Raw genomic sequence first — 12638 nt, forward strand, 5'->3', positions numbered from 1 at the left:
GGGTCACTAGTTATAGTGAGGTCAAGACACTAATACAGGACTACCACAAGCTGAACAGGTGCTACCATAATTCCTGTTTGAAATCCCACCAGTGAGATGGTGTCAGACAGTGAGGACTCTGGGGAAGTGAGTAAGTCATGAGGGTGACTCCCTCGCCAAAGGGCTTGGCACTGTCCTAAAGAGGATCACTGAGAATCTGGTTTTCCAGTTTCAGTCACTCTGAGGAGTAAATGTCGGCCATGCTTAAATCACCCAGTTTATGTTATTCTGCTACAGGATTCCAGATACATAGAGCAGTGACAACTCCCCCTGCCCCCGCCTTCCTCACAGCTGAGAGGGGATTTAAAAGGAGAGTAGCCATAGGGAGACTTGGGAGGAACTTCAAAGGCTCTGATTCTATACAACCAGATTGGAGGGTGAGGGTGTGTGTATTATGGACCCTGAGCTGTGGGCAGAAAGCACAGACCTCCTAAGATCTGTAAACATCGGCCAGTTTATCGCCTCATCTGTCTTCTTTTCTTTTGCATTGCTTGGGGGGAAGTAAAATGTCTCTCTTCTGTAAGAAGGGATCAACATCTCCTGGAGCATCTCTTTCTCAAGGTGACTCCCACCCTGGTGAAAGGACACCAGGAAACTCTGGCTCATTATAGAGTGGCCTCTGGTGGGGAATGTGGAGACAAAGTGTTGATGTAATATCAGGTAACCCTAGCTTTGGGTCCATTGCACTCAGCTGTGTGAGCAGGCATGGAGTACATATTTGAACTCTAATGGCATAAGCACACGTCCTGGGAGAGACTGTGCTCCTTGAACCACTCTGACCTCATGACCTACTCCAAGAAAGCTTTTAGCTACATAGGGTCTTTTAGCAAGGCCAGGACGGATGATACTCCAAGAACAAATACTTTTCTCCCTGACTATGTCTCTGTGATAACCAAGAACTCATTCTACCTCTCTTAAGTTCAATAACCTTTTTAAATAGTTAAGTACCCCCAAATAGTCCAGGTTGGAGGAATTTCATATAAAGAATTAAAGATCTAGTGGGAAAACAGGGTAACAGATAACTTCATAAAATACATATTCTCTCTGCCTGCCTGCCTGCCTGCCTGCCTGCCTGTCTGTCTGTCTGTCTATATCTACTATGTATTTATGTATTTATGTATCTATGTATCTATGTATGCATCTATGTATGTATCTATGTATGTCTGTATGTAAGTATGCATCTATGTATGTATCTATGTATGTATGTATGTATGTATGTATGTAGGTATCTATCTATCTATCTATCTATCTATCTATCTATCTATCTATCTATTTTTCTTTCCTTTCTTCCTTCTTTTTCTTTCCAGTTGTTTATTAGAGGAGCCACTAAAGACAGTGCACAAAGTAAATACTAGATCAGCGGCAATCTGCAATTCTTCAATTAGTCACAATGGGCACTGTGCAATTAATTTCCATTTACCATCTTCTCTGCACCAGGATCTTTTCAGTACCCTCCTCCCACACAGCTACAACAAGATACTCATAAATTAGGTTTGCTTTGTGGTGGATAATAGACATGCTGGTTGGCATTTTTCTTTATCATGTTTGTATCTTCATTGCTTTCTCTGATTTGAGGCGTTTAAATGGTACTCATAATTCTGAGCTCCTACTGTGACCTCAGAGGTATGATAATATGTGCTAGCAACTTGGATGCTTGAAATAGCAAACACCTTGGAAAAGCTTGGTTCAACTGATCATCTATTTCTCAAAGCCAAGTACACCTGCTACATACCTGTGTCTGCAACAAAGTTGCTCCAAGTGCATACCTTCTGGTCAACCTAACACATTCCTCAGACTCTCAACCTGAATTTAGGAACACATATCTGGGCTTGTAACTTTCTACCTTGCAACCAACAAAAAAAAATTATACCCTAGATCAAACTACAGTAAAGCATCAACAGTAAGTACAATTTCTTCTAAACCAATTTTGTTTCCTTTTGATATTCTTTTCAAATTGTAGAACTTCATTTTTGCTTCTTCCCTCTTCTTCTCTCCTGAGGTTAGACTTAGTCTGCCATTTAATCTGAGTGGTTCTGATACTACCTGGTTAGCAAAGAGGCAACATCTCTGATCAGTTTTCAGAGTATTTATGGAGATGGAACTGGTTTCCATACCCAGAAAATAATAAACCATAAATACCTAACTTTGGGCTTTCTAGTAGGTGACTGCTATTAGCAAATAATGTCAGAATAAGCCCGGTAGTTTTAAGTTGTCCCCTTGTCTTCTAGTAGTGAGCATACTATGGAGAGCAAGCTGGAAAATGTTGAGAATGGCCTTACTGTAGTCTGTGTGTTGTTGGGATTTACATAACAGATGGGATTGGAGCCTGATGGAGAGGAGAAACAGCATGGTCAGAGCTGAACTTGGGAATAGTCATTCAGCATGGGACAGGTGGGGAAGTTTGGAGCACTAGAGGTCAAAGTGTGAGATATCTGCATCCAATGGAGAGACTGGAAACATTCACCCTACTTTTCACATGGGGTTCTCCTCATGGCACAACTGCCCTGCACAGTGTGTGTTCATGACCACATTGGCTGATGGTAAGCTAGAGCTTCAAGGATTCCAAGAGCAAGAAAGCATAATATTATAGGTGAAAATTAAGGGGAGCAGAGTTAGGAAGTGTGTGTGTGTGTGTGTGTGTGTGTGTGTGTGTGTGTTTGTGTGTGTGTGTGTGTGAGAGAGAGAGAGACAGAGAGACAGAGAGACAGAGAGACAGAGACAGAGAGACAGAGAGACAGAGAGAGACAGAGACAGAGATCAAATTCAGAAAATAAAATATTCATGAACTTGCTTTTCGGGAATAATCATGCTTAACATGTGCATGTTTGTCATTACATGATTTATACACTAACATGAAGCGTAAACCATTTTAGCAAAAATGAGATTGTGCTTCACATATGACCAGCCTGCTTCCCACGAGCTGTTTAAACATGGTTATCTTCCCTGGGCCATGAAAGTATTTGAGTTCGTGTTTAATAGCCAAGTAATATTCCATTAAATGGATTTGTTATTCTTTATTTAATCATGCTCCTACCAATTATTTGCATCACTTCCAATTCTATGTTACTATAAATAACATGAGATGGACATATAAGTACATAAACCTTTTTTTGTTTTCTTTTTTCAGGTTCAAAAATCTATATCAATTCGAACTATTTACAATACTTAATTATTATAAATAAGACTTAGATGAGTGTACAGGTGCAGAACATTTTGATGTGTCACGTTCCTTTCATTGCCACCACACACATTGGCTGTAAGCAGACCGTGCTCTTATCTGACCACATCTGGGCACCTCTGTACTCCATCAAGGTGCAGATCCCTTCTCTGTCCATGTTGTCTTCTTCACTCTTTCCCTGGTATTCCCAACCATCAACAATTCTATTTTCAGCAAAAATATGTGGTATTTATTTATTTATTTATTTATTTATTTATTTATTTATTTATTTTATGTGTATTTGTGTGCTAAGGGCACACCTGCGGAGGTGTCCAGGTAGAAGTCATGGGGCAGCATTCGGCTCTCTTTAGGTTCTCTTCAGGTTCACTTTGGGTTCTGAAGACTGAACTCAAATCCTCAGGATCATGTCGCAAATGCTCTGAGTTAGTGAATGATCTCTTCCTGTTTTTCTTGACCTGCTTTAGTGGCTGAGGCTTTGTTAAGGGAGGCTTATGTTAAATCCTATGTGACAAGTTGAGATACAAATTAGGCTTAATACATTTATACTATGTTGGGATAGAAAGTTGGCAATCATGATATTGGCAAATAAAGCAACATGCATAATGGCATAGGGGTACCAGATTAAAGAACATATGTGTAAGAATAAGTATATATTAATGTTCTATCTTTAAAATGTATCTGTAACTTACATATTGTAGTCCTGATAGAACCCAAACATACATATATACAATGCTCGACACCATTCCCCCACAGTGGCGCCATGAACATTCAGTGATTGATGTTTTGTGCTGTTTAATCTTTACTGTAAGTCTAGATCTGCGCCACACGCTTAGCAGCATACCTCATCTCTACTATGTAGATATCAGAAACGTCTTTACCCCAGCTGTGGTGATTGAAATATCCCCGTTACTGTTCTCCTTGTTCCCGTACTGAGAGCTACCATTGAAGGATGGACAAGAGAGGGGACAGAGAAGGGTAGTATTGGCTTCGGTTCTGCTTGAGTGAAAGTTTATCCTCAGCAACATATCAATTACATCAGTGTGTTTGAGGTCAGTCATGCTACCAACTCTCTTACACTCTTGGCAAGTCTATTGATGCTCTTGCTTCTTCTTATTGATCACTAAATGCACTCACAATCTACCATTAGGAGTCAGTTACATAGTAAATTATAGCAACTCTATGTTTTTTATTCATAGAGTGTCCTGCTTATTAAATTCTTCTCAAAACATTGAAGAGTCTGTTTCCTTGATTTGGGGGATGTCAGGGCAGAATGAGAGACTGTGGAATGCTCAGCTTTAAGTACTTCCCACAGGTTACATAAAAGAGAAACACAGACTAAGTAATTGAATAAAGAAATCTGTGCATGATACTGTTAGGGTCAGCCAGGAGCTTGATTTCTGACTTCCACCTGTATCCTTTACAGTCTGAAGTGCATTGTTAAATGGGGCCATTGTTATTCAGCTCTCCCAGAGTTTTTCTGTAAAAAGTGTTATAAACAAGGTGTGAAAGGTATGAATGTACCCCCATGTTGGTGAACACCAGAGCTTGACTGTCATTCATCTGAAGCCTGGATAATTCATTAAAGTGGATGGTCCAGCCCACAGAGATTGGATACCTAAGACTGGTACCCAAGCTACCGGTGTATTTAGTGCCACCATGGGCTGGATCTCCCCACAGGGGCGAGGTGAAAGTGGTCTTTCAAAGCAATGATTTTATTGAGCAGGTCCACAATTACCTACTGGCTTGTTTTCATTCATAGCAGAAGCATTGTTGCTATCTGCTAATAGTGTTTTTAGTTATTACCAGGCATGCAAATGCACACAAATTAATGTCAAATCTAATAGGCACTTTTTCCTCCATGACCCTTCTTTATTGCTTAGTTATGATGAACACAGATATGTGCACAGAGAGAAAGAAAAAAGATTTACCTTAAATGTTCAAGTGCACAGTACAGCATTGTTAATATATGTATACTACTGTTCTGCAGATTTCTAGATGTTTCCATCTTGTGGCACTAGAACGTTTTGTGTTTTGTACACTGGACAGCAATAACTTAGTTCCTTTCTTTTTTCCCCTCTTTTTGTTTTTTTATCTGACCTATCTCCTCAGACCACTTCTGTCACATCCAGTGCTTTCTTCCTCCCTTCTGGCCTAAGTTGTACAGTTACCATGATTTATTTAAACATCAGGGTGTATATCTTGCACTGTGCTAAGCTACTTTGTGCTTGTTTCATTTATTCCTGAAATTATCACTCTGAGGAGGTACATTCCATGTTCTCCTGGAGATGACAAAAGTGGAAACGTTGAGTAATTTCCTCATGTTGACATGTGAGGTAGCAAAACTGAACATTTGCATTCAAGACATCTGCACCTAGAATCTATCCCATTAATAGTTTGCTAACTTGAATTTGAAATACTTCTTCCCCTTCTCCAACATCCATTGTACATTTATTTTTGTTTTTAGACAGGGTCTCATGTGGCCAAGACAGGGTCTCAAGATGGCCTCAATAACTCCATAATTGAGAATGACCTTGAACTCCTGATCCTCCAGCCTTCATTGAGATTCCTGCCCCTTTCACATTGTCAAAATCATACAAGCACAGAATGCATAAATATCTCCACAGCTCCCACCACAACTTGTGTGCCTGCACACCAACAGCTACAAGATGAAAGGCGAAGTTAGCCTTCTTTGTTTATGCAGAGACAATCTCCCTTACCTTTACCAAGAGTCTCAAGACTAGTCTATAAACACATAGTCAGAATAGTGGGATGCTTATAAAAATTCTTTGAGGAATATGCATACTTTACAATTTGACAGGATCCTTTCCAGTTCTTGTCCCTCTTCAACTACCCCATTTACTTGCTTTGACCCCATAGAACTTTGGATGCAAATCTCCCCTTAACAGCAAAATCTGTATATATGGCGGGAGATTATTTTCTGTATCAAGACTTAACTTGGGACACAGCATTTTCTGTCTTTTACATATTAATATTATGTCCTGATATTTTTCCAGTGCTAACATATTACCTTGTACTTTCTTCTTTGATTCTTATTAATTGAGTTCCTAGTCTCCAGGTCAGAGGGAGAAAGTGCGTTTTAGGAGTAAGGGGTTTCTTGAAGCTACAGTGAATTTCTTAGACATGTTTTAAGAAAGCCCCGACTTCCTGTAAGCGCTCTTCCTGTGTAGTTGGCAGGATTACAATAGTTTGGGGGAGTAATGAGGAAATTGCTTTCCTTCTGAGCTTCAGTTTCCTTATCTGTAAAATGCAAAAAGCCTTAGTTCCTTCACGGGATTTATGTGAGGTTTGGATGAAATATCAGGTGAGGTATGAGCACTGGTTCAAAATGTCGGTTTGTATTTCTCTTTCCTCTCATTCTTTTCAGAAAGCAGGATTGAGACTTCTGAGACAAAAAAAAAGGAGACATAGCTATTGATATCCAAGTGTATAAAATGTTTCCTGAAGAGAATGTCAGAGAAAGGTTGCAATAAAAATGTACTCTTGCAAACAGGAGCTCCATAAAAGTACTGCACACTGTCAACATCTCATATATATGGGAATATATATATATATATATTCATTTCTAAAACTAGTCACTCTACGACTGAGATAAATTCATTTCTGTATGGGTGCACATCACATATGTGTATGCAGGATCTGTTCATGTGCCAGTCTAGGTATGCACAATTACATTCGGTGTGTGTGTGTGTGTGTGTGTGTGTGTGTGTGTGTGTGTGTGTGTGTGCGCGTATACATCACATGCTTATGCGCGAAAATATAAGCACACACAGAAAGAGACAGAGCTAGAGGAAGAAAATCCACTGTGTGAAGTATTTGATGGCAAACTTTATGCAGAATTTTATGACTCATGAGATTTAAAATAAAGCCTATTTAGGATGGTGGCCTTATCTTCTAATTAAAGCCATAGCCATGAAGCATCTACTTCCTGTGTCAAAGCTGCAGTTTAATTTCCCCAGAAAGAGGGGAATCTATTTCCTTGCATACTCCATGGTTCACCCATTGGTTAACTGTGTAGTGTGATGTGATGGGACTAGTTATGACGTTGCCCCTCTTACTCAGTTACCTATGATCTCAAACTCCATAAGCACTGCAAAAACTTCCCTAACATCTTCTTAAGATAGCTCAGTGCTTCCCTCAGCCTCTCCTCTCCCCATAGAGTTCCCAGGAGGGAAAGACTGTTGTGTGTCTACTAGTCCATACGAGAACTTTGCCCTGGATTTTCACACAGGAATAAAAAAGTTACTGAACAGCAACCACTCTTTGAAAGCTTTTTGAAAGCTAATGATGATGTGTTTCAATGAGGTCAAAGCAAATATTTGAGGGAAAACATGTTTACCTTCAAAGCTGAAAGCTGGAAAAGGGATAGAAGAGGAGTATCCTCGGGAAGATGGCAGCGGAAACCAGAGGAGAAAGAGAGAGCTAAAGAAGTTCCTGAGAAAGAGAGAGGGTCAGAATGAGAGGCCAATGAATGATTATACTCATGTTCCAAGAAAACAAAAACAAAAACAAAACGAAACAACAACAACCAAAAAAACCCCAAAAAAACAAAACACAACAACAATAATAACAACAACAACAAGAACCCAAGAAAAGTCTAGTATCCAAAAGAGATAAGAAGGAAAAGTCAGATGAAATTGGTGTTCTAGAAGCCCCTAGAAAGAGATTGCTTTCAAAAGGATAGAAAAAGTTACCAATACTAAATTCTGTTGTTAGGTGTTGGTGTCTGTTTAATGGGTTTAAGAAATAGAAAGGCAATCATTTCTTAGTAGAGTTAATGCCACTGAAGCACTATGCATAGGAGCTAGACTACATTGGACAGGGTTTTAAATATCAGTTCTAGCAATGCCTTATCAAGAACATAACTCATGGCATGTGTTTAAAGGCACTTTGTAAAGCATTGGGCTTTAGTTAATATTAAAGGAACTCAGGCTTCCCCAGTTTAAATGCCTTCCCATGTTGCCGTTGTATGTATGAAAATGTTGAGATACAAACCTGCCCTTTATGATGCCAAAGCCCGTGTCTGGCTGCTTGAATCTGGGGTCAATCCTAGGGCCTCAGTATTTTCTAAAGGACCCCTATAGACTTGTGTTTTGGGAAATTTCTCTATCCAAGGTATCATTAAAACTCTTGAATCACTTAGAAGAAGTCATAAAGTTATGGGAACAGAGGATCTTTCCCATATGTAATAAATGGGTTTGAACTGGTGTCAAAGGATGGAGAGCCGCCTTATAAATTCATGACTTCGAAGATAATAAGAAATGAAATGTCCATTTGTACATAGACCTAGACTCACATCCTATTTCAGCTCAGTAAATCTTGGGGAAACCAAAGCAATATTTATTATTTATGTTCATTCCAGCCTACTAATTCTATCTTTATTTTCTCCTCTACATTTTCGTTAGATCATGCTTCTTAGCGATCCTGAAATGGAGAGCAGTATATTGATCAGCTCAGATGAAGGGACAACCTATCAAAAGTATCGGCTTACATTCTACATCCAGAGCCTTCTCTTCCACCCCAAGCAGGAGGACTGGGTGCTGGCCTACAGCTTGGACCAAAAGGTGAACAAACACTGTGTTTACAAGTTGTCCTTCTGGGGGAAACGCTTGTTTGCTCAGCCCAGATTTGGAGAAGTATTGGTGACATTTCATTATTCCAACCATGTTGGTTTGGTCTTTGGTGATGAACTTCACTTTGTTACTCTTAATTAGCAAAATATACAGAACCAGGTGTGTGTGTGTGTGTGTGTGTGTGTGTGTGTGTTCATTGTATTGGCAATATTTCTTTTTCAGTTCATAATCTTCTAGTGCCTTTCTCCAAAATTTAATCATTTCACTTTCTTTTATAAGCCCCTGTGAGGTAAGTAAGAGGTAAGTGATTGTTACTCTTACTACCAAAAACAAAGATGTAGAGAGCTAGGGTTCCTGTCCATCCCCTCCAGTATTGTACCTGGGAGAGCTGGCGTTTGAATGGATGTTGTCAGGTTCTGTATCTGAGGTGCGTGTCATCATACTCTGCAGTCTTGATTTGGTGAAATTTTAGGACGCCCATGCTCTCTAGGAGTGCAGGGAAAGCTTTAAACAAGTAGCTTCTGTTCTTTTCCAAAAAAAAAAAAAAAAAAAAAAAAACAAAGTCAAAGACGTAGCCCCTGGGGACTTTCTCTTTCAGCTTTAAAATACATGTATCCTGCAGTGTAATTGACAATGCCTCCTATGTACTGCGGAACCTTTGACATACCTTAAAAAGAACCCACTGTTGCTAGCAATCTTCTAGTAGTCTCTCATTTAGCTGTAACATAAGAAGCTGGGCCACACCATTAGCAGTTTCTTTTCCCTGATCTGCCATGTTGGATCTACTATTTCTCCTTCTTGCTGGATATCTGCTAGGTGAATGGATAGTTGAAGAGCTGTTTACATGCTGCAAGGCGGAACTTATCCTGTCTGTCTCTACTTGTATTTCAGAACAGAGACCAGGTTATTCTTCATTATATTTTCTGTCACTCCCCAGCACCTTAGTTCACATGCCAAGCTAGTCATACTATAAAGTTATGGGATTGGTAAATCAAAGGGAGAAGAGAATTTCAAGAAGGATGTTGCACAGAGATATTCACAGAATATCTCGGCTGAAATTGTTTCTTCTCTCTACTCCCTCACAACCTAAAACAGTTGCTCTCCAATACCTATGTGATTGCGAATAGGTGTGTGTGTATGTGATGTCAGCACCTTTAAACAATAATTTCAACATAACCTTTATATCTCTCGTTAGCAGAACCTCATGGTGGGCACCAGGTGCTTAATGCAATCCCCTAAGGACACCCACATGACATTTGCAGAGCAAAAGCCATTGCAAATACATTTCTTTCATGGCATCAAGTGGATATTGTATGAAAGACTTAGCCAAATGTCAGACAGTCTGTGAGTTTAGATGCTTAGAGTAGCCAAAAAAATTTGAACCTATACTGAAAGAAAAATAAATTACTCGGATGTCGTTAAATGGTTGTGTGGTAATTCATTTACAGGAAGCCCAAAGCACTTAAAGTGTGTTTTAACAGAGGCAAGCTAGGTTAGAGGCAGCAGACCCCTCACCCCATGATGTCCATAAAGCAAATGCAGTGTATCTCGTATTCCTTTCCTCCATTCTCACAGTACCAAGAACTTCAGGGACATTACTCCTGGGGTATGCTTGTGGATATAATGCCTTCAAAATCCTCTCAGGCTTGCTGAATTTTTTTTCACTTAGAATAAATATTTGGAACGTGGCAGTGGGTGTTGATGGATTTTCCTAATCACACTGCACATTTCCAGATATATTATTCCTTAGGTACTTCTTCTTGTTGACATGTTCTGCTGAAAGTGGCGGACTATTCTTCAGACCTACAGTTTCTAACAAGTATGTGGCCATTCTTCCTTTGAATAAATGGCATCAGGAGAGAGATGAAGCCCCTGGCAATGTTTGCAGGGGTAGCATAAAGCACCTCACCCTGGCTATCCAGCGGAGTTTTTCCCCCTTCACTTTGGATGGTAATTTAGTGGCGTGGAGTCAGGAAGAATGATGCTATGTCGTAGCAAATGAAGATGCCAGTGTAGCTAGGATTGATATACAAATGTGTTATTTCAGGCTAGAGCTCTTTCTGATGTGCATGCACGCACGGAGGCAGCTGTTTTCTTCTGGAGAAAATGAAAAGTGCTAGCATTAAGGTAACTGCAGCATCAAAGGAAGATGTTTGTGGTGAGGAGGGAATCGATGTTTCCATTATTGTGCCTTTGATGAAATGCACTAGCAATTTCTTTAGAGTCAGTGAGGCTATCTCCTTACGTTGTATGTATTACAAAAGATCTAATTGAATGATATTTTAAAGGGATGATATCCAATTGCTTTACTTTTCAAACGGACAGCCCAAAGCTGCAGAAGATCTAATTTGGAGGAAGCCACTGAAGGAAACATTAGGAGGGCTTTGCTTCTTCCTTTAAAGCCCTTTCTGCTTCCCAATGGGTCTGACCTGGGCTTTTGACCAATTCCTTCATGTCTTGCCATGCCAGGCTTTCCAATTCTTCCTAATTCTGTTGCCAGCTCCTGCTGAGGTCTCCCAGTACACTCTCCTACCATCTTGCATTTTTCGAACTAAAAGGCCTCCACACTCAGGAAACACTCAGGATTCATTTTGGCAAGAGGAGTCCTTGGAGGCATTTTATAACAAGCTTTGAGGTTGAAAGAATCAAAGGACGTAATAATCCGTAGTTGACCAAATGGAAATGATAAAAGAACCAAGCTCCTTTCCTCCTCTCCTCTTGCAAGCAAGCTTCGTGTTCCGTGGACTGTTGTGCTGTCCTGTAAGACAGGTTCATCTCTCCTTCGGTCTGTTTCCTTATTGATAACTAAAACAGTATATATCGTGTTGGTTTTGGATTAGACGAATGGCCCAGTCATATTACTAAAATAAAAGCTTTGAAAGATTTCAAGATACATTTTTGAAGGCAGGGGTCTCGTAGAGGTAGTCGCTGTCCTCAGCCCATAGAAAGCTGCAAACCTAAACATATCTCAGGTGGACAAGGGGCTCAGAGCGGGTCCTTAAAAACGGACATGTGTTTGTGTTCACAAATGCATAGATTCTGGTATGGGGAATCGCCCAGAACAACAGTTGTTTTTTTTTTTTTTTTTTTTTTTCCTGCATGAGGATCAGGATTGCAAAACATCTATGACTGTAGCACATGCCGCTTGCTCTGAAGTTCGGAAATAAAGAATCCAAAGGGGTTTCAGATTCCTTCAGATTCCCACATTGTTTTCAGACACTTTGGGGCTAGACTCATCTAGAACTGCAGACAATTTCAGTGTGAGAAGCACATCCTTAAATACTACTGAAGGTCAAGGAAATTAACTGTGGCCATATTTGGGAATGGACATACAGCTAAGGTCTCTCTCTCTCTCTCTCTCTCTCTCTCTCTCTGTGTGTGTGCTTGTATGTGTGTGTGTGCATGTGTGTGCACACAAACTCACCAAGAGCAGAGAGATTGCCTCCTCAATCGCTTTCCACTTTTATTTTTTTAATTTCTATTTATATAGTTTATTATTTATTTTGCCTCCAGTCTCTTGACTGAACCTGCAGTACACCATTTCTACCAGACTAGCTTGTCAGTGAGCTCTGAGGGTCTTCCTGCTTCCACACCCCCACCCACCCACAGCTAAGTTTACAGGTGACCTGTGACCAGGCCCAGATCTTATATTAGCCACGCCCAGCTTTTACTTGAGGCTGGGTATCTGAACACAGGTCATCAAGCTTGCATAACAAGCATTTTACCTGCTGAAGCATATCCCCGGTCCGTGCTAATATTATACTTTTCAAGTCTAAATCTATAATTTATTTATTTATTTATTTATTTATTTATTTATTTATTTATTTATA

The 12638-nt window shown here is 40.0% G+C and overlaps 1 protein-coding gene across 1 annotated transcript in view; it reads left to right on the forward strand.

The window, feature by feature from the left end:
- Sorcs3 (sortilin-related VPS10 domain containing receptor 3) overlaps positions 1-12638 on the forward strand; it is a 634818-nt gene that overhangs the window by 346333 nt on the left and 275847 nt on the right. The window contains exon 4 of the mRNA NM_001106367.3: positions 8641-8799. Coding sequence (NP_001099837.2) covers positions 8641-8799 — 159 coding nt within the window. The remainder of the gene's footprint in view (positions 1-8640; positions 8800-12638) is intronic.

Source organism: Rattus norvegicus, chromosome 1 (genome assembly GCF_036323735.1).
Source record: "Rattus norvegicus strain BN/NHsdMcwi chromosome 1, GRCr8, whole genome shotgun sequence".
Lineage (NCBI taxonomy): Eukaryota > Metazoa > Chordata > Mammalia > Rodentia > Muridae > Rattus > Rattus norvegicus.